The sequence below is a fragment of the Melitaea cinxia genome, chromosome 1 (genome assembly GCF_905220565.1).
Source record: "Melitaea cinxia chromosome 1, ilMelCinx1.1, whole genome shotgun sequence".
Lineage (NCBI taxonomy): Eukaryota > Metazoa > Arthropoda > Insecta > Lepidoptera > Nymphalidae > Melitaea > Melitaea cinxia.
The window spans coordinates 19,117,194-19,140,545 of record NC_059394.1 but is presented as its reverse complement, the minus strand read 5'-3'; the positions used below and the strand labels follow the sequence as shown (position 1 = coordinate 19,140,545).

The window sequence follows — 23,352 nt, the reverse complement described above, 5'->3', positions numbered from 1 at the left end:
CGTAAAAATGCTCGCGGTCTATCCATGAACATAATACTTTCATAAGAGTCAGCGAGTTAGGGATCCGAAAACGGCTATGTTGCAACATGTCAACTTAATATTACGTCACTCAAAAATAACATCTATAATATTCACACAGTAAAGATTTTGAAACGAAGTTTCTTATCGCGCGGTACACGCACTGAGCGGTTTGGGAGATTGAAAAAAGTAACAAGTACAAAGTAACAAGACTATTTCTCGAGACTTCTTGCTATCATATATTTCTTTTTTTTTATTTTAATTATGACATGCACAGCTTTGTGATTTACATATAAGCTTTGCTCTTCACATTAAATGATTATAATTATAGAAATAAATATATTTTACTAGAAATGTTTTAATTTCACTCTGTTAACTTGATATTTTACAATATAAATTACGAGTGTACAGCAAACGTCTACCAAAAAGTGAAAGGAACGTCGTTTTATTTTAAACATAAAATAAATTTTGTTTTACATTTACCATTTCACTTGAAATATCCTTAATGACCACTTCAAATCCACTGACATCATAGAAGCTCTTAGTGGAACCTAATTTATGTGAAGATTTTCGCTTTCAAAGTAAACTTGATATAATGGTTTTCTTTTTTCTTTATTTCCTGTTAATGTAATGTAAAATAGTACGGGCAGAAGACGGGCAGCAGCTTCTTCGGTGCGACAAAGCCAGTCCTGCGGTCACCAACCCGCCTGCCCCCAGCGTGGTGACTATGGGCAAAACACATAAGTTAACGCAATTTTTGTCACGAACTTGTGGAGGCCTATGTCCAGTAGTGGACTGTGATATGCCAATGTGTATGTGTGTGTAATGTAAAATATTTCTCGTATCAAATGCAATGTTGGAGTCAAATGGCGAACTCTACATAACTATAATGTTTTTTATGGCGTAGTAAATTTTATCGAACAAATTACAATATCGAGTACCTACATGTTGTCGAGTAGATGTTTCATATCACAAAAAGCGTCATGAGAATAAGATCAAAGGGACGTGTTTAAGACCAATTACATTTTATCTCTTTAGATAAATAAATTTGTCGTCGAAACCCTCTGTTTGTTTGTTTTTTCTTGTGTAAATATATCTGAATTTACAAAATCAAATATGTGACAATTTTGTTTTGATGGATTAGATAGATAATACAGATACACAATCAACATTTGCTATGGTATTACAATTACAATTTAGTAGATTGCTATGAAGCTAATAATAACTACGGTTATACAAAAAATTAATTGGTTGAAATAAGATGATTCTATAACAATGAATTTGGGTGCATCAGAATTTAAAACAATACAATTATCATGTGACCACCTTACTACCCTATCTATATAGCGTTGTACTAATTTATAGGTTTAGCGATATCGGTACCGGCAAGTTAGGTGCCTAAGTCATCTGCAGAAAGCAGACGTAGAGCCGAAGGATGAAGAGCAACAGAGCACACCACTTTTTTTTTATATTGCAGGGCAACCCATTTACGGGTGATATCCAGGATGCCCGGGTACGCATTCCTAGACCGTATGTCGGCTTCAGCACTTGGGGGTGCACTACCGACCAAAACCCCTGCGGGAGCCTTCAGCCGCTTTAATTGGAGGGTCCCAGATCTGCAGGCAGAGCACACAACATAAACTATTCATGTGTAGTAGGTAGCAGTGTGGCCCAGTCCCAGATCCCTGAGGAACACCACACCTGACTTCGGTTTCTTCTCTTAGCGTGTTTTCCCCACTTTCACTCGTAAAGTGCATTTAGTTAAGAAGTCACGATAGCATTGGATCAACGGCTGCTTTTCTCTATCATTCATCCATATTATTCAAGTGCTTCTGTTTATTAAATTATCGTTATGTTTTTCTCAATATTTTATGTTACGTACAAAGTATAATCGTACTCGGTCCATTAATGACTTTAACTTACAACTTCTTTTGTCACCCTCCCTTTACGATGCACCCATATAACTTGTCATAAAACGACCAGTCCGTTTCAAGAGTTCCTTGTAACATAAATTTGTACTTTTATTCTAACCCAGTAGGGATCATCGTATCATTACACTGGGATAGAAAAATAAGTTCTAAAAGTATGCCTGACAAGCAGATAAGTTAAACAAACAGTCAAATTTAGTACAAGTCTACCTGTTTTGTTACAATAAATTTTGAGGAACACAAAAATATATGGCCATATTTATTGAAACATTTTAACGTCAACATACAATATATATGTATATATATCCATTATATATAATGACCCTTCAATTCACCTCGTTAGTTGTGAAATACCAAAATTGGCACTTAGTGAGATTCTAAGTCAGAAAAAAATACATACATACATATAATCACGCCTCTTTCCCGTAGGGGTAGACAAAAACCACTTCTTTCCACTTGCTACGATCCTTACATAGTTCTTTCGCTTCGTCCACTTTCATTATTCCCTTCATACATGCTATTCGTTTTAGGGTACTCTTGACCTGGCCTTTTTTAAAGACGTCTCTTATTTGGTCTCGGAACGTCCGCCTTTTTTTTTTTTTTTTTTTTATAGATGGGGAAATGCTATTTACGCACTGACCCCGCCACCTGAGAGTGACGGGAGTGTGGAGCTCCCGGCGTGTGGTGCAATGCCAGACTATCCACTAAAACCCACATCTTTTATCCGCCGGCACCTTAGTGGGGACGCAGTGTGACCGCTTGCGCATACTACCACCACGCCCCCGGTGATGGCCTTTCGGCCCCGTCGGAAGGGACGCTTAACCATTCCAAGTCAATCCCACCGCCGTCTGCAGGAGGGAGACGAGGTCCAGGAACTGCCCCAACACCAGGCCGCACCTGGCAGCCCCGCAGAAACTGCAGGGCGCCCAGCGCTACCCGGCAGCATGCGCTTGCGCGCCTTAGAGCGGGCGAGTGAACCCGCCCACTCCGTCCACCGCGTGGGGGGAGGGAAAAACCCGACCCTCACGTCACCGCGCCGTCTCAGCGCCACTCACACCGCCGCGCCTCCGCGCCAACACACCCGCGCTCACAAGTCCACTCTGTTGACCAGAGCGGTACCCGGAGCGCATCGTCTGGTTTTGGTCCGCGGGGGTCCGAAGACCCCTACCACCCGCAGTCGTGAGACCGCAGGCGGCGTTCCCCTATCCGCCACCCGGGGGACGCGCCCAGTAGAAGTCCAGCAACTTCTCCCCTTGGAGCCCAGGTCCCAGACCTAAGTCTGGGGCCCGGGCCCCAAAGGCCTGGGGCGGAACGTCCGCCTAGATCTACCCCTTCCAACCCTTCCACCCACACTTGCCTTATACACTTTTTTCGTCAATCGTTCTTCATTCATTCTCTCGAATGACCAAACCATCTGAGCATACCTTTCTCAATTTTTGTCACTACATCTTCTTTCAGACCACAACGTTTCCTTATCTCACTATTTCTTATCCTGTCACTCAGTTTAACTCCTATCATACCTCTTAACTTTCTCATCTCAACTGCAGTTATTCTGCTTTCATGTTTCTTCTGCCACACCCAACTTTCACTTCCGTACATGAGTGCCGGAACCAACACCCCCTCATGCACAGCCAAACGAGCCTTGTTAAACACCTTCCTGCTCATAAATGAGTGCACAGCTCCATTCACCCTGTTTCCTGCATTCACTCTTCTTTCAATATCACTCTCACACTTTCACATTTTTTTTACATTTAAAAACTATATATATTAAAATATATGTAGCGTCAAAGAAGTATATGAAATAGTAAATATAATAAAATACAATATATTATAAAAAAAAAAAAACAGGAAAATAAATTAAGTATGTCGTCGAAGATACAAGTAGACAAAGTACATAAATAATGTATATAGTTCCAACAACTAATATTATGAAAAGTTATGATATATGTGTCATATAGAAAATATTTAAAAAATACGAAAAAAATTTAACACAGCAGGAAATTTCCTGCTCAAAATATGGAACAGCCCGACTGAGGTCGATCTTACAGAAGATCACAACTAAATAGGTAATACTGTTATCAAGCAGTGTTGTGTTTCTGTTAGTCAGTAACGTGACCCGAAATCCTGGAAAATTGGGGATGGGCTCGGCAACGCGCTTGCGATGCTTCCGGTGTTGCCGACGTCACGTGAGCCGCGCGCTTGTTTGCCGGCCTAGTTATATAAAAAAAAGAAATCATACTCCACTCAAAACCTACCGAATAATGATCCTTTATTTCATGAACTAGCTTATTGCAAAATAAACCTGTAGAATTTAGATGGTCTGTGACATAAAAACGGAGGTGGGTTACGAGCAAAATTTCAAACTTGTCGGATCACCAACGAACTTACGCGGTGGTTTTAAAATACGCGTACTTAGTGTGACACACTAGCGAAAAAGGTCGTCGAGCCACAAATTCGCGAACTTACTCGTACGTCTATCACCCCCTTAAAAGATTATTCAAAACATTTTGTTCGAAAAGACTTAAGACCTTTTCATATTTGTCTGTTAGAAAAAGGTAAATAAATTAAATGCCTTTAAGCCATTTATTTTTGTATATACTTATTTTCTTACATTAACTTAGTCTTAAAATTCTAAAACTATTGTAAAACGATCTTAAATAGGATTTAAAAATAAAAATCAAAGAGAACCCATTCGATTCGAATCTGAAAGTAAGCTAAGAAACAAGGACTAAATCGCCAATTTCTAAAGAAATTGCTAAAGCCTTTAACACTAAGAAAATCAAAACAAGTACCTACACAATTCTGTTAATGATATTTAATGGAATTTTCTAATGAAATAGATTTCTTGAAACTATGGTTTTTAGGTCGTCAACATTTCGAAATAAATTTGTCCTATTCATCAAGTATACTGTAAGAAGACAGAACTGGTATCATGATCTTGAAACCTGACAACGTAAAGCACAGTGCTTTGGAATATTTTTAAATGTAACCTTTTTTCAATTTTTTTTTTATTTTTTTTTTTTTTTTAATTAAACATCGTACATATATAAGCATCTTAATAATTTGAAACTACTCGCATATATCTGTGTTCTATATGCGTGTAAGAGAAAAAACTGTTTATAAAAACTATAAAAAAAACAATTTATTGTTGTTTTTCAATATTTCCAGTTTATAAAATATACAGAACACATAACGAAATAAAAATAAACAAAGTAAAGTAACATACGTGAAATTTTTACGCTTTAAATATTCGTAATAAAATAACTGCGTTTATGCTTCTATGTCATTTTAAAGATTTTAAGAACACTTAGATACATATACAAAACTTTTTATTTGTAGTTCCTTCTGGAATGATCATGTAAATGCTTTGTACAGATACTAGTTTACACACAAGCATATTTCTGTAAAGTCACGTAGGATTTTTCAGTGCAAACTTGTATGACACAAAAGTGAAATGTTCATTCAGTGGAATGTTGGATGTTTGAAGAAGAAACTGGATGCGTTGTTAAGTAGGTAGAGTTATTTTTAACAGACTTCAAAATAGGATACTCTTTGATTCTCTTTGATTTTTACTCAATTCGATCGCATATTTTTTTATGGATGTTCGCGGATAACTTCGTCGTTTATGAACCGATTGTGATAATTCTTTTTTTGTTGAAAAGGAGATATCCCTAGTTTGGTACCATGATAAGAAAACCAGGATCTTATGATGGGATCCCAAAGACATCGAGGGAAACTCTCGAAAATCCGGATAACTTTTTACTGGGTGTAACGATTTTAATCATTTTTAATTTAATCAAAGGCCGATGTTTATCATGTGGTCACATTTAAATTTTATTGATTACAACTTTTGGAGTAATTTTTGATAATGCGTATTTACTTGACAATTTTTTTGTCTATCTACGTTGTATTATTATTTGTCAATATAATTTAAGTCGGTTTTTCTTCGTTTGCCTGCAAACACAATTAGGGTAAAACCGGGATAGATGCCTCACTTTTTGAAATAGCCACCTAATTTTAAAAATATGATTTTCATACGAATAATTTTTATTAATGTAGCTAGCTCAATCCTTTATGTTGAATTATGACTATTTTTTTTTCAACCTAGCCAATGCAGATTAAGCAGAAATAAGCTTTTCGTGAACCCTTTTTTTGAGATGCCTACCTATATGGATAGTTGCCCCACCATGAAAATAGTGAGTAGGATAGATGCCCTTTAAACCGTGTAAACGAAAAACCCAAACCAAATGTTAGGTAGTTCTACTCCTAAAACATCGATTGTCTCCAAGCAACATGGGCCATAGTAATGAAAAAAATTTTGTGTTTTTTTATATCTTTTAATTGTTATAATTAGAATGTAATTTTTATATCACACAGATTACTATACCTAATTAAATTTTTAGAGCTTTTGTTTAACTAAAATATAAATTCTTAAGTTTCAACATGATATATATTTATATATATATATATATATATATATATATATATATAAATTTAACTAAATTTTACAAGCATTTATTCAACAAAACTATAAATTCTTAATTGTTGGTCTAAAATATTCATATCAAGTGTCAACATGCACATTGCACAATCATACTTTCTCATCGAAAGCTGACTGCAGGTTTTCTATAGTCCAAGAACATACTCGAGCTCGCATTTCTTCCTTTCTTTTATATTTTCGTGGCATAGTTCTGCTAGAATCAGTAAAACATCCAAACATAAATATACGTAAATACATAAAAAATATAACAGACACAAAAAAAACTATACATATAAACTTACTCTGTATATGGTGAATGAAGGGATAGATAGCCCCTAAGGGCACCTATACCTCAAAAAATCAGGGCAACTATCCTTTGTGATTGAGATAGATGCCTACCTATTTTTTAAATAAATTATAAACAAAATAGCATCTATTTACAACTATATGCAGACTCAATGACCCAGTATATAGACGTGATAAAAAATATAACGGAATTTATTACTATTTATAAAATTATACAACCTTAAATACTAACCTTTAAAACTTTGACGTGTTTGTAAATTTTGCCACGGAGACAATTACACACACGAGCCAAACGCGTCCTTGCCACACGAATATCTGTGGATATCTGAGGTACGGGGTGACTTCGACTCCTACTTATGCGATTAATTTTTATTTGTGAGTTCGGGATGTTAGGTTTTTAGAACATGAGGCATCTATCCCACTGCGGCATCTCTCCCGGTTTTACCATATAGTTATTGAAGTGAAACAAAAAAAAACTTAGTATATAAGTAAATTAATATATTATAACATACATATCTTTATGCTTATTTTATAGGTAACAGCTGGCTGATATAGCTAAATTTTCTTTTTCGATAAATATATATAAATTATAAGTCGAAAGCATGGTCACTGCAAACTGAGCCAACGTTTTACTGAAAATATATAATAATATGTATCTTTACAGGCTACAACACTTACACATACAACGACACAGCACACACAGAACGAGAGCCAGACGAAATTCTGTCGGTCACATATGAAGACGGCAAGTGGTCGAAACCCTACTACGACTGCGGCGGTGGTAACATCTGGATGCTCACCTACACTGTACCGTTTTTCGGTTACAATAATGGCACCTACTTCTTCAAGTAAGTTAATAACATTTTTGTAAAATTTCTATAAAAGTAAATTGAATACAAAGATACGAGCTACAAAAGGCAATCAGCCGATGTACATTTATAGGATTACATGAACGACTTATAGTTTAATCGGTAAGTAATAGACAGTAGGATAACTCAGAAACCGCTGGGGCGAGGTGGCGAATGCTAGCTCGACCCCATCTCGCCCCACCCAGGCGGACGATTGCTCACACGTTGTGGTTTTTTAGTCAGTAGGAGTCTGACATAACCCTCTGAACCCGCGACGGAGGGTATCTATGATGGATTCCCACGTAGAAAAAAGTATAACTCAAAAAATACCCACTTGTCAGCTTTCGATCAAATTTAAATGGAACAATGGCTTTTTTTTATACAACTAGGTCGGCAAATAAGTGAACGACCCACGGTAAGCGATTACCGTAGCTTATAGATGCCTGCAACGTCAAAAGCATTGCAAGCGCGTTGCCGACTCTACCTGGGGGTAAGGTCGGAAACACGGCATCCCAACAGAAACTCTATTCACATTACTAACCTCGGGAACACATCACTGCGTGAAAGCGGTATTATCTAGCTGTGATCTTCTGTAAGATCGGCGTAGTCAACGGTCGGATTTGCTCCAGATTTTGAGCAGGATATTTCCTGATGTGCTCTACCTCAGTTAAGTGCCAGCTTTCGATTAAAAAAATCATCAAAATCAGTGCACACAGTAAAAAGCTATGAAGCAACACATATAAATTCAATAACGTCAACATAAGGACTTCCTCCCTTATTTTTAAAGTTAGCAAAAAAAATAACACAATTATTTCTAACACAAATAAACACAAGCAATGTCGCGTTCAATCAATAGTTAAAAGTAAACGACACAATGCACAGTTTCATGAAAGACTCCGTATCAAGGCTATATAAAGTTCTAGGAGACGGGAAATTGCTACGCTATACACCAGCGAAGACACAATTGAAAAGAGTTTAAAAGAGTTGCTCGGAAAAAACGGATCGATTAAACTTTATTGTTTTATTTGGTTCCAAGCTATTTTTATTTTAAGAAATAGATTTAAAAAAAATCGTTAGAGTTATTGTTCTTTTGTAGTCTCGTAAGCATTCAGATAACGCCACTAGTTATTGTCCTGATATTTTCCTTTAGGCAGATAATTGTTATCATACAAATATTTGCTTCTGATTCCATCTCGTTTTCAACATTCCTCCGAGAACACATAAAACCGTCAAGTTTCCGCTTCCCAGTTCCTGTTTCTTTCATAAGCAGTTAGCGTTACTGTCTGCTTCGTTGTGGATCTTTTGATGCTTTTTTGTTATCTTAAATAAATACATATAATATAAATAAATAAATAAATATCTACACAATACACACACGGTCGTCTGTTCCTAAAGTAAGCAACTTAATGCTTGTGTTATAGGTAACAGCCGACTGGGATATAGCTACAATTTTTTTTTCGATAAACATACTTATAAATAATGCATATATAAATATATAAATAAATATTTATAGTACACCCAGACTCAGGTTGGGAATCGAACCCACAACCCTCCGAGCAGAAAGCAGGGTCACTACAAACTGCGCCAACGGACTAGTCGAATCTTATACGTGTAATCTTTATCTTTTAAATTAATAGCTTGATGATGTTTGTCTCTTCCTGAATCTCAATCTATGAAATATTTCCACCCCAAATTATATAACTAACAGTTAAATTTATCTCGCATGTAACTTAATGATAGGCAATTTTGATTGATTTTTTTACATTAATATAATGGTAAGTTCATAAATTCAAACTATCTGGAAAGTAAATTTACGAGTCGACATTTTCGGACACGAACACTAAAAGAACTTAAATCCGTGAAGAAAAGCTTGTACAGATGATTTATAGAGCTCATATATTGTAGGCATGCGAATATTAAAACAACCGAGCGATGATATAATACTAATCCTTTATTAACATTCATCAAACATTTATATAGAATGGTAATACACACATAGATACATATGCTTATTACACACTACATCTCCCCTATAATATTAAAAAAAAATGATAATAATAACACATTTATTATGATAATAATAATTTTTTTTTCTTAACATAATTATAGATAAACAAATACTGAATTTTAAATTCTAAATTAAATTACAAAACTAAAACAAAGAATACATAATTATGGTTACATAAAATTGATATTCTAATTTTAATTAATAATTAAGAACAGTATAATTTTGTTCTATTCTTATGAACTACATCAATCTTACCTTTTTAAATTATTTCTACGTTAGGCGATAAATCTCTTATTACTACATACGGTCCAAAACATATGGGACTTAACTTGTTACCTATTTCCTCTTTTATAACAAAAAAACAACTTGTCCTGTACTGCGCCATTTTAATCAAGTCTACGAAGGCGTGTATATAAGGGAGAGTGTTACCATATTATATTAAAAAATGGAATAAAAGTTTGTATATATTTTCCACTGCTGGGCCTATTTTCCATGGGGAAGTCAAAGGTTAATCGACCACGCTATCTACTACACGTTGATGCATACTGAAGATTACTCAAACCCGACATCATTTTTTTATTATTTTGATGAGATTAACGAATTCAAACAAATTTTGGTTTGCTTTCGTTAAAATCTCATAAAAGTAAATAAGATTTTACCAATTTATTTAGTCACTAAAATCTTAGGTAAGCATTTTGAAAGCGTAGACTATATATATTACACAGAAGTGGATACAATGTTGGGAGAGAACGCTTTGGCTAATTTCAGTAACTATTTTAATATAATTTCTATATCTAGTAAGGAAAATCAGAGGTTATACATAATCCAATAAACGAATACATAACCAAACATTCAAAGTAAAATACTAAAACTGAGACAAAAAAAATACGGGTCAGTGATACAGGCTTAATCCAATCCATTGGACATTGACTTCCAAGTAATAACGGAGATTAGGTCACAGATACTTCGTTGGGGAAAATGGTTTATATGGGATTTATTGGTGGCGTTTACTGTTCGTTGCGACTTTAGCAAATCTATAAATAGAAGTTTTTTTTTAAATATTATATCAAAAATCTACCGTTCCAGCGGGGATCGAACCTGCATCTCTGACTGATCGTGTCGGTGCTCTAGCCAATTAAGCTACGGAACGGTGTACCCGTTAGATCGAAATTTTTGATATGATGATTTTTATATTCGGTTTAAGCGAACCGTGGAAAAAAATGTTTAGAATTTCTAATGTGTGGGTAACACAAAAATAAAATCATACGAATTAGAAAGAGTGTTTTAGATTGTACAAAATTTTGAAACTTGTCAATGTAATGCTATAGTCATTGTTTTTATTGTTATTGTTTTAAGTGGCTAATAAGCTTACGTCTACCTGACGGTAAGAGGTCACGCTTGTAAAACTAGGAGCATGAAGAGAACGTTGCTGACCCTGGTGTCAATAGAGCACCTCTGTGTAGACACACATGCTGCATCTCCTTACTGAGGCATGGCATAGTAGAAAATTAGTGCTTCAGTCTGTAATATCCCACTACTGGGCATAGGCCTCTTCCCCCATGTAGGAGAAGGATCAGAGCTTAATCCACCACGCTGCTCCAATGCGGGTTGGCGGATATATTCCCTATGGTAGGAATAATAGGATATAAAGTAGTAGTAATAATAGTAGGATAATAGTAGGAAATATCCTGCAAAAAATCTGGAGCGATTGGGGCAGTACCTCGACCATAAAGAAGATCACAGCTAAACAATACTGCCATCAAGCTGTGTTGTGTTCCCATACTGTAGGCAGACTTCCTGTGGAGAGTCAGGGGCAGGATTACCAACGCGTTAGCGATGCTTCACTACCAGGTGAGCCGTAGGTATGCTTGCCAACTTAGTTGTATAAAAAAATCCTCCTCGAGATCTTTGGCTACCTTACTCACCACAGGGATACACTTGAAAGTAGTAATGTTTTACTGGCTTTTCCAGCTTTCGAGCAAAACAAACAATATGTGACAATAAATATAACCTAATAAACCGTACATTATTACGAGTACACATTAAGATAATGAATTTTAATTTTTAATGCGTATTGATTTGGGGTAAGTATCTCTTCATCGTGTGTTACAATTCACTCTACAGAAACGAATATCTAAAATATAGGATACTGGCTTTTACCCGCAGCTTCGCTCACATTGATTTTTTTTCAATAAAAAGTATCCTATGTTACTTCTAATACAAGAATATGTATACGAAGTTTCATGATGATCGGTTAAGTAGTTTTCGCGTGAAAGCGTAGCAAACAAACTCATATTCACATTTATAATACACAAACAGAAAAAAATAATAATAAATATAGAAAAATCCCAAACAGCTGAAACTATAGTCAAATGGATTGGATATTGACGTGACCGTCGATAATACAGTGCAACGGTATTATAGTACTCAGGGTTGGAACTTCATTGCTGGACTGCTAGATGGCGTTGAAGTAGTTAGATTTTAAGATTTTTTGTCATTTTTTTTTATTTTTCGTAAAAAAAATTTTTTTTTTTTCATAAAAAGTATCCTATGCTACTTCTAATGCCTTCAAGAATATGTGTACAAAATTTTATGATGACCGGTTGATTATTTTTCGCGTGAAAGCGTAACAAACAAACTTACATTCACATTTATAATATTAGTTGGGATCATTATTGGGTTTAATTTTTCGGTTTTCTACTCAATTCTGTATAATTCTATCAGAAAAAAATATATGAATCAATTTATTTATTTTGTCATTACTTTGTATCTCTTCAAATGACATGAGTTTCAAAATGACAATGGTGGTTAGGCCGCCATTGTCACTTTTTAAGTGTTTGTGGAAAAAATCCCCACTGGATCCTTACTTTGAAAGCTTCTTTTGTATGCAGGAACATATAATCTAGCTAGTAATTTTAGCTCGAATACGTTTGTGTGCGTATCTGGCATTTATTTGACTGTAAATTGTAATTTTTTTTTTTAAAGTTATAATTGTTTTGGTGCGTTAAGGGAAAAAAATGAGAGTAAATTTTGACACCCTTAAGTTAGCTAGTCAATGAAAAAGAAGTTAGCAAGTGAAGTTATCTAGCCAATGAAGTATAACTTCTTATGTGCGGACATAAGTAATACACATTCCTTATGTATTTACGGGGGAATGCAAAATAATTCCTGTGCGTAAAAATCAGTTATCTCTATATATATAAAAGCGAAAGGTCATTCATCACGAAACCTCCGAAACTATAACACCTACAAACTTGAAATTTGGCAGGTAGGCTCTTTATAAGACGTAGGCATCCGCTAAGAACGGATTTTACGAAACTCGACCCCTAAGGGGGTGAAATGGGGGTTGCAAGTTTGTATGAAAGTCCTATGATTTTGAAGTAAGAGATATACTATACTATAGATGATGAGAAGGTGTCCAAATAATATATCTTTAGAAATCAACTCCCTTTTGGGGTTGAATCGGGGGATGGTAGGTTGACTCACTCATCACGAAATCTCCGAAACTATAACACCTAGAAACTTGAAATTTGGCAGGTGGGTTTCTTATAGAGCATAGACATCCGCTAAGAACAGATTTTACGAAACTCGACCCCTAAGGGGTTAAAACGGGGGATGGTAGGTTGACTCACTCATTACGAAATCTCCGAAACTATAACACCTAAAAACTTGAAATTTGGCAGGTAGGCTCCTTATAGGACGTAGACACCGGCTAAGAACGAATTTTACGAAACTCGACCCCTAAGGGGGTAAAACGGGCGTTGCAAGTTTATATGAAAGTCCTATGTTTTTGAAGTAAGAGACTTGAAATTCAAAATGTATGCTCTATAGATGATGAGAAGGTGTCCAAATAATGTATCTTTAGAAATCAACCCTTTTGGGTTAAAACGGGGGATGGTAGATTGACTCACTCATCGCGAAATCTCCGAAACTATAACAGCCATAAACTTGAAATTTGGCAGATAGGCTCCTTATAGGGCCTAAACATACTTTAAGAACGGATTTTACGAAATTCGACCCGTTAGGGAATAAAACGGGGGTTGGAAGTTTGTATGAAAGTCCTATGTTTTTGAAGTAAGAGACTTGAAATTCAAAATGTATGCTCTATAGATGATGAGAAGGTGTCCAAATAATGTATCTTTAGAAATCAACCCTTTTGGGTTAAAACGGGGGATGGTAGATTGACTCACTCATCGCGAAATCTCCGAAACTATAACAGCCATAAACTTGAAATTTGGCAGATAGGCTCCTTATAGGGCCTAAACATACGTTAAGAACGGATTTTACGAAATTCAACCCGTAAGGGAATAAAACGGGGGTTGGAAGTTTGTATGAAAGTCCTATGTTTTTGAAGTAAAAGACTTGAAATTTAAAATGTATGCTCTATAGATAGTGAGGTGTTCAAATAATGTATCTTTAGAAATCAACTCCCTTTTGGGGTTAAAACGGGGGATGGTAGGTTGACTCACTCATCACGGAATCTCCGAAACTATAACAGCTACAAACTTGAAATTTGGCAAGTAGGTTCCTTTTAGGGCGTCAACATCCGCTGAGAACGGATTTTACGAAATTCGACCCTAAAACGGGTGTTTGAAGTTTGTATGAAAGTCCTATGTTTTTGAAGTAAGAGACCTGAAATTGAAAATGTATGCTTTATAGATAGTGAGAAGGTGTCCAAATAATGTATCTTTAGAAATCAACTCCCTTTTGATATTAAAACGGAGGATGGTAGGTTGACTCACTCATCACGAAATCTCCGAAACTATAACAGCTATAAACTTGAAATTTGGCAGGTAGATTTCTTATAAGATGTAGACATCCACTAAGAGCGGGTTTTTACGATACTCAAACCCTAAGGGGGTAAAACGGGGGTTAGAAGTTTGTATGAAAGTCCTATGTTTTTGAAGTAAGATACTTAAAATTGAAAATGTATGCTTTATATATAGTGAGAAGGTGTCCACAGTCCAAATAATGTATCTTTAGAAATCAACTCCCTTTTGAGGTTAAAACGGAGGATGGTAGGTTGACTCACTCATCACGAAATCTCCGAAACTATAACAGTTACAAGCTTGAAATTTGGCAAGTAGGTTTCTTATAGAGAGTAGACATCTGCTAAGGACGGATTTTGCGAAACTCAATCCATAAAGGAATAAAACGGGGGTTGGAAGTTTGTATGAAAGTCCTATGTTTTTGAAGTAAGAGACTTGAAATTTAAAATGAATGCTCTATAGATGGTAAGAAGGTGTCCAAATAATGCATCGTAATCTATATATATAAAAGAGAAAGGTCACATACTCAATCATCACGACAATTCAAAAACCGCTGGATGGTCCATCCTTCCAGATGGACAAAGATGAAATTTGGCAGGGAGGTAGATTATAGTTAGTGGACGTCCGCTAAGAACGGATTTTGCGATATTCTACCGCTAAGGGGGTTTATTGGGGTTGATAGTTTGTATGAAACATATACAGCAGCTATAAGTTCGCCTGATAGGTTATTTATACTGCAGCCTGAAAATAACTAACTAACTAAACATGTGGTGTATAGAGAGATTATATAAAAATAACTATTAAATTATACTAAATTGTGCCTTTGAAAAAGTTACTCAGAGTGATAAGCATTTCAAGTGACTGAAATAAAAAAAAATAAGTTGCGTTAAGCATCTTAATAGTAATGCGTATCTTCATAACCACGCGGACGTAGTCGCGGGCAACAGTTAGTGTATTATAAAACAGTTCCCAAAAGCGTATGTGATCGATTCCCTCAAAATCTACTGAACTGATTTTTATGCGGTTTCACCAATGGAGAGAGGGCTTCAAGAGAAAGGTTAACAGAACGTCTAAGCCGATTGTGATAAAAGTTTCACTGGAAGTTTGCCGGGAAAACTTTGTGACAAACTGATTTCAACGTGGGCGAAGCCGCGGGCACAGCTAGTATATTATATTTTCATGTACTTCATAGAACATGTTTTAGACAGCCCTGATTTAGAGATTAAACTATTCACACTGTTCCACGAATATATTAACAGCGAACCAGGATACTAAGCTCGAGATTAAATAATACTCAACGATAAGTGCTGGTTAATTAATAATTAATGAGTTAATGAATGATTTATTTCTAAAACCAGTGCCTGAATTATTGATTAGATTAGTTTTAGTTTTGTATTTGGCGTACTTGAAACAGACTGTTGATCCCAACGCTGGGCTTAGTGTAGGTAGGTGGCGAACTAAATATTTTTTTTAAGTAAAACTTCTTTACGGGCGCTTGACTTGCGGAGTAAGTTGGTAAATGCGTGACGTGATCGTTACGAAAACTGTAATCTGGTGAGGCAAACGGAAGTTGAGAAGGGAACAAGTTAGTAAAGATACAAAAGTTTTACTTCAGTCGTGTGATCTAAAGCACACACTTTTTTTTTTCTTTAAATGGTACACCGTCTACAGAATATTCTGTTTAAATTGTCATGCTTAGTAACATCAGTCATAGCTGTCAAATAATTAAAGAAATATATTAGAAACAACAAAACGCAAAAGTCATAAAATAATTGGTTTCCTTCTCAACGATAATATTTTGATGAAAGCTGAAAACCCACGGGGGAGTGATACCAGGGGGCTTAGCCAAGTTGACAATCTACAATCGATAACGCTATTAGAAAACTAACCAAATGTATAGGAATGACATCATCTCAACGTAAAGTCACGTGATCATAACAAACGAATAGAAAATTCGTAGACAAGTTTACTTGTTCAAAATGTTACAACGTCGAACGGAATCGTTTCTACAACGACGATCACTACATCCCATACAAATGGTAGCCATGTTACAGTTTTGACAAGCGTCAGCGAAACGATATCGAAATTTTTGAACGATAGTTAAAAGATTGCCGAGACCCAGTAGTAAACGTTAAAAAATGGCGTCTATTATGATAATATGAAAGAGTTGTGTTAGGACCGAGAATTATTATTTACGATAATTTTGAACTATATGCAGCATTTAGCCATGATGATTTTGGAAGAGCCATGCTGAGTTATTATTGAATAGGTTATAGTAATTTTAATTAGTAAGATTTTATTTACATTGTCTAGTTACAAACTTTTATTCTTTTTTTATAAAAATTAATAAACGCTTTACACTCAACGGATCCCCCAGTAGGACTTTCTCCTGTGTTGGGGGTCCGGAAACACACACAATACACAAACACAACACCCAGACCACGACTAACATCTATATGGTCGATATAAATGTCTGTCGGGAGCGGGAATCGAACCCGCGACCGCTAGCGCAACAGCCAGTGCATTTACCGTTGCGCCAACGCGACGTACTTAACTTCGTACGTCGTACGTAACTTTTATGTAGGTCCTTCATATTTAATTTATCATTTACCTACATATGATTAATAAGTTATTAATAGTATTTTGTAAATGTCCAGTTAATTTTATGTTGAATGTAATGTACCTACTTAAATATAAAATAATTAATAAAACATTATTATTATTACAAATAAGTTTATTATTGTTTTATTAAAACACTGATGATATTCGTGGCATGCACAGTTGGAAAGAAAGGATTTTTCAGTCATTAATACTTTTTATTTACAATTCACTCAAAACCTACATTTTAGGTATTATTTGTTACTTTACATAAAAATCAATTAGCTACAGTTATTGTACATAAATATTAGTTTCATTATTACATTTTAAGTATAAATTAAAATAGGTTTTGTTATATACAAACAAAAATTAATTGTTCCTCTGATATTGCAGGCAATTTGAAATTGTATATAGCCCTCAGCTGAGACCACTATCACTACATTAGACATTTTAAGGAATAGTGTTTGTCGGAGGTAGCGAAGATGGTCTCAACTTGTAAAAAATGGTAAAATTGGCATCAAATTGTCTAGTACCAACTAAACGACTTAAAATTACATTTCGGCTTTCTTCCATTGCTATCTTTCGCAATTCTAATCACAACCTTTCCTTTTCTCTTCGTGGAATTTTTTTCCCTTTCCATGAATTCCAGTAAAGCTGCGAACTGTTCTGGGCTTGCTCAAGATCTATATTCCAACATATAAACCACTTAATTTTTAAGATTTTATTTTATTTTATTTAGGACAACAAACAATTGCATAATAAAAGTTTATCAGCGCCGTTATCCACATATAATATTATATACATGGCAGTACAATATTTCTGAAAATGTAAATTACAATTTAAGAGAAAAGAGAAAATGAATAAAATTAATGAACATGACAGCTAACGAAACGATAAGAACAAGTCCTAACCAATTCTTAAAATTAAAATTGCAAAGATTTAACACCTAATATTCTTCCAAGATATTTTTCATTCCTATTCAGAATCATGTTATCATAACATTTCGAGTTTTTCTAGACACAGTAATGTTTAAAATTAACACTGTGATATAATAATAATAAACCAAATATAAGAACTTTACCTTATTTCGGTTACGCATAAAACAATAAGTTAATAACAATTTCTTCTTCAGGATTAATGGCTTTCAATAGTTCTAATAACAATTTGTAATTTTATGTATTACGACGTTGTGACTTTGACGTTAGTTTGACGCTCGTAAAAACGCTCATCATAGACTAAAGTATTAGTTTTTTCTAAAAGATGTTGTAGAATGAGCGTTTGACTCAGTCGTGTCAACTTGGCTACCAATTTAAAATGACTTACGCCGAGCCGTCAACGATTGTAGAAAGACGTTCGATACGAAACGTTTGTAACTTGGCTAGGCCTTCAGACCGTATTTGTTAAAGACCACTCGGCTGTTATTTCAATTTTTATAAAAGTATTTTTATATAATTAATGAAATGGTTTTCGAACTACTATTGTTTTGTTCAAAGCTGTTTTATTTTGAATGGAATTGTTAAAACGCACGGCCAGTTGACGTTGCGGGTTTTAATTCGTGACGGTAAAGTTCGCATTAACATAGCACGTGATTTTGACGCGTTCTGCGTTTTAATTACCGCAGGAATTTGTACCGTAGTGAGCGTGTTATTTCATTTTCTATTCGCGACAGTATTTAGATTTATTTTATCGTTATGTTAATTTTTAGAAGCAAATAAATTTTTATTTTTAATGTATTAATTGTAAAGCAAAAGTATTCGCTTATTATAATATTAATAAAATTATAATTATTACTGTAAAATGATCACAATTACTCTTTTATATTCGCCAGTTCGTTAAATATGATACATTACGGAAACGTCACCGGTATTTCGGATTAATCACATTGTTACAAATTATAATATTATTTATTACTAGCAGCTGTGCCTTCGTCCGCGTGGAATTTGAAAATACTTATTGTTCAGTTCGCAGAGTTGAAAAATAAATAAATTTCTAAAATAAAAGTCTATGCTATTCCTAATTATTATATTATTATTGTCAGCTGATCCTTATAGCATCTGCCAGTAAAATTCCCGTCAAAATCGGTCCAGCCGTTTCAGAAATTAACCGGAACAAACAGACAGACAAACAGACACACGAAAATTGTAAAAAATGTTATTTTTAAATATGTACCGTGTATACATCCATATGCATTTAGTAAAAAGCGACTATTTTAATATTACAAACAGACACTCCAATTTTTAACTAACTTCAAAAAAAAGAGGAGACTACTAGGTACCATGATAAGGAAACCAGGATCTGATGATGGAATCCCAGAGAAATCGAGGGAAACTCTCGAAAGTAAGTATTATTTCGATCGGTTCAGTAGTTTTCGCAGTATAACTGAACAAAAAAAAACGGCTTTCCGTTTATTAGTATACTAGCGACCCGTTCCGGCTTCGCACGGGTATAAAATATAATTATAGCCTATGTGATGTGATGTGCCTATTCACTGAAAAAATGATTAAAATCGATCCAGTAGTTTTGATTTATTCATTACTGCCCGTGGCCCGCACGCGTTAACTTAGAGTAAAAGCCGGCCGGAACCGCCGCAAACGCTACGTACCGCGATTTTTAAATCTGTAATATCTTCGAAAATATTCATTTAAATCATTTGCTGTAAAGGGCCATATAGATCTATATTAAATAAAAAATATATTTAAGGTATTTAATTGGATAAGGATTAATGCTGTATTGGTTAAAATCGCTTCGAAAATTAGCCATTATTTGTCGTAAAAAGTAAATGACAAAAAAATGTTATTGTGGGATATCCATAAGAGATAGGTATATACCATCGCGGAGTTTTCTGTAGACCTTTTCAATGTGTACAATACTTAGTACATTATTTTGATAAATCTCGTAGGGTTTAGCCTGCGTTTGCAATTTAAGCGAAAAAAATAATAATTATTTACGACATAACATTAGAAAACTCAAAAATAACAGTATTTCTCCACTATTTAATGGATGTTATTATACATATAAACCTTCCTCTTGAATCAATCTATCTATTAAAAAGAACCGCATCAAAATCCGTTGCGTAGTTTTAAAGATTTAAGCGTACATACATGTGCAGGGACAGAGAAAGCGACTTTGTTTTATACTATGTAGTGAAGATAGATTTTATTCCGCATTGAATAATATTATCAAAACAACTTAATGGAGAACGAATTTCTAAAGGTTAAATAAATTAGTTTTCTCAGATATCAGATATCTGAGAAACTAAGATTTTATTTGAATTTTTAACCGACTTCAAAAAAAGGAGGAGGTTACTCAATTCGACCGTATATATTTTTTTTTTTTTTTTTTAATGTATGTTCGGGGATAACTTCTTCGTTTATGAACCGATTTTGATAATTCTTTTTTTGTTGGAAAGGAGATATCCATAATTTGGTACCATGATAAGGAAACCAGGATCTGATGATGGGATCCCAGAGAAATCGAGGGAAACTTTCAAAAATCGTAAGGGTGACTAGTAAATTTAATCATGTTTTCATTAAGTACTATAAAGCACTACTATTTAATAAAGGTCTGGAGTCGATCTGATGATGGAGAAGAAAGATATGTAGTAGAGGGAACTCCTCAACAATTTATAGCAATTACCTGGTTTTTGAACTTAATTCGTTTCTATTGATGAGAACTTTGCACCTGTATGAGTTATAAGTGCCATTACACTCTGATGATGGAGACAAAAGATAGTCGAGGGAACTCTTTAACGATTTATAGCAATTACCTGCTGTTTGAACTTAATTTGTTTCTATTGATGAGAACTTTGCATATGTATGAGTTATAAGTGCCATTACAGTCTGATGATGGAGACAAAAGATAGTCGAGGGAACTCTTTAACGATTTATAGCAATTACCTGCTGTTTGAACTTAATTCGTTTCTATTGATGAGAACTTTGCATATGTATGAGTTATAAGTGCCATTTCAGTCTGATGATGGAGACGAAAGATAGTTGAGGGAACTCTTCAACGACTTATAGCAATTACCTGCTGTTTGAACTTAATTCGTTTCTATTGATGAGAACTTTGCACCTATATGAGTTACAAGTGCCATTACAGTCTGATGATGGAGACGAAAGATAGTCGAGGGAACTTTTCAACGACTTATAGCAATTACCTGCTGTGTGATCATCTGTGTGGCAGGACCAGGTTTGATGATGGAGCCCATAAACACTCGAGGGAATTTCTCAACAATTTACAGCAGTTACCTTTTGCTGTTTGACGACCGCTTTGATATAATGGTGCATGTGCCGTGTCGGCGGCGCCTAAACACCGACGGTCGCGGGTTCTATTCCAGCTCGGAGTGGATATTTATGTTTATATAAATATTTATTTTTGGTCTAGTTGTTAATCCTTGTGGTTCTCCCAACCTAGCCTCGGAGAACACGCTAGGCTGTCAGTCCCGGTTGTTATTACGTACACCTGATAGCGAACTTTACTCATACTATGTCGACGCGTTAGCGCAGCGGTCACAGCACCGGCTGTTGCGCTGGCGTTAGTGGGTTCAATCCCCGCGCACGACAGACATTTGTATTGGCTATATAGATGTTTGTCATGATCTGGGTGTTTGTGTATTGTGTATGTTTCCGAACCCCCGACATAAGGGAAAAAGTATCCTTGTTAGGTCTACCCATCACTAAAAATTGTAAAATAAAATAATTTTTAACAAAAAAAAACCGACTTCAAAAAGGAAACTAAAAAGTGAAAAATAAATTTACTTAGTACAAAGTAATTCGTATTTTGATTTAGTTAATCAGAAATGATTAAATAAATATTTTATAATTTTGAAGTCGGTGCCAAGTGTTATTCATTTAAAACTTGCTTCCTGTTATTGACTGTTGTTGACGTATTAAATGAAATTTCATAATAAATATTTATAATACTATTTCAAATGAAACTACCTCAATATTATACATAATTTACGCATTACTAAAGCTAGGGATTATAGCAAGAATTCTGCCAACGTTTTACTGTTCTATCATCATTCCGATTCTCGAAATAATTTTAACCAAATCTGTTATACAAATTAAAATTTTACACAAAGTATTCATTTATCAAATAATGAAAAGAAAAGTAAATTATATTATAGATATTTCATTTGACGACCGCTGTGCTGTAATTGTGCGTGTGCCGTGTTGGTGGCGTCTAAGCACCGAGAGTCGCGTGTTCGATTACCGCTTGGAGAGGATGTTTGTATTTATACAAATATTTATTTCCGGTCTGGTTGTTAGTCCATGTGGGTCTCCCCGCCATGACTCGGAGAGTACGTTAAGCCGTCGGTCCTGATTGTCATCATGTACACCTGGTAGCGATCGTTACTCATAGTAGGGAATATATCCGCCAATCCACATTGGAGCAGCGTTGTGGATTGAGCTCTACCCTTCTCCTACATAGGGAAAGAGGTCTATGCAGCGGATGATTTCACTTACCTATTATATGTAATGTATATAAAAAAGAAAAAAAAAGTTATAAAACGACAAACATAAAAATGTAAACATTTACAACTTTTATACTGAAATTTAAAATAAAATATATTTTCCACAGAGGCACCAGCGGCATTGACATAGACCTAAGGCGGGTGGACATAGACCAGTGTCCGATACGAGCGGGCTCAACCCAACTCAACATATTCGCGGGAACCGACAAGTGTAAAAAGAAAACCACTGAGGTGAGTTGTCTATACTAATAATATAAAGCTGAAGAGTTTGTTTGTTTGCTTGTACGCGCTAATCTCAGGAACTAATACTGGTCCGATTAGAAAAAAAAATCAGTGTTAGATAGCCCATATTAACGTGGGTGAAACCACGGGGAAAATCTAGTCTAATATACATTTACAACACAATTAATTAAGCATACAGTTTACCAGATGATTAGCAGATACTGTATGTTAACGCTTGTGTACCAGAAACATAAACACTTTTGCAATCCTTCGCCCCTGTAGAAAAAAGGGTCTTTTCAGGAGCTTTGGTTATACTGTGATTTTCGTTTAGACCAATATTTAACTTCTATACATTTTCTAACTGAGCGGCAATATGGTTTTAGGGCAGGTTTCAGTACATTAGCTACTACAGTCGATTATTATGTTATTAATATTAAAACAAGTATAGATCAAGGAAAGATCATTCTGGGTATATTTATAGATCTTAAGAAAACCTTCGATACTGTCAATCATGAGTTACTTATTAAAAATTGTAAATATTGGTATTATTGGTTCAGCCCTGGACATACTAAAATCTTACCTAAGCAACAGACAGCAGATAACTAAAATTGGTGAGTACAAGAGTAGCCCCAAAAGAATGTCTTGCGGAGTTCCTCAGGGGTCGATTCTTGGGTCGTTGCTTTTCTTGATATACATAAA

At 35.1% G+C, this 23,352-nt stretch overlaps 1 protein-coding gene across 1 annotated transcript in view; it reads left to right on the top strand.

The window, feature by feature from the left end:
* LOC123654626 (probable G-protein coupled receptor 158) overlaps window positions 1-23,352 on the top strand; it is an 84,575-nt gene that overhangs the window by 2,090 nt on the left and 59,133 nt on the right. The window contains exons 3-4 of the mRNA XM_045590524.1: window positions 7,397-7,580; window positions 22,539-22,662. Of these exons, the coding sequence (XP_045446480.1) occupies window positions 7,397-7,580; window positions 22,539-22,662 (308 nt within the window). The remainder of the gene's footprint in view (window positions 1-7,396; window positions 7,581-22,538; window positions 22,663-23,352) is intronic.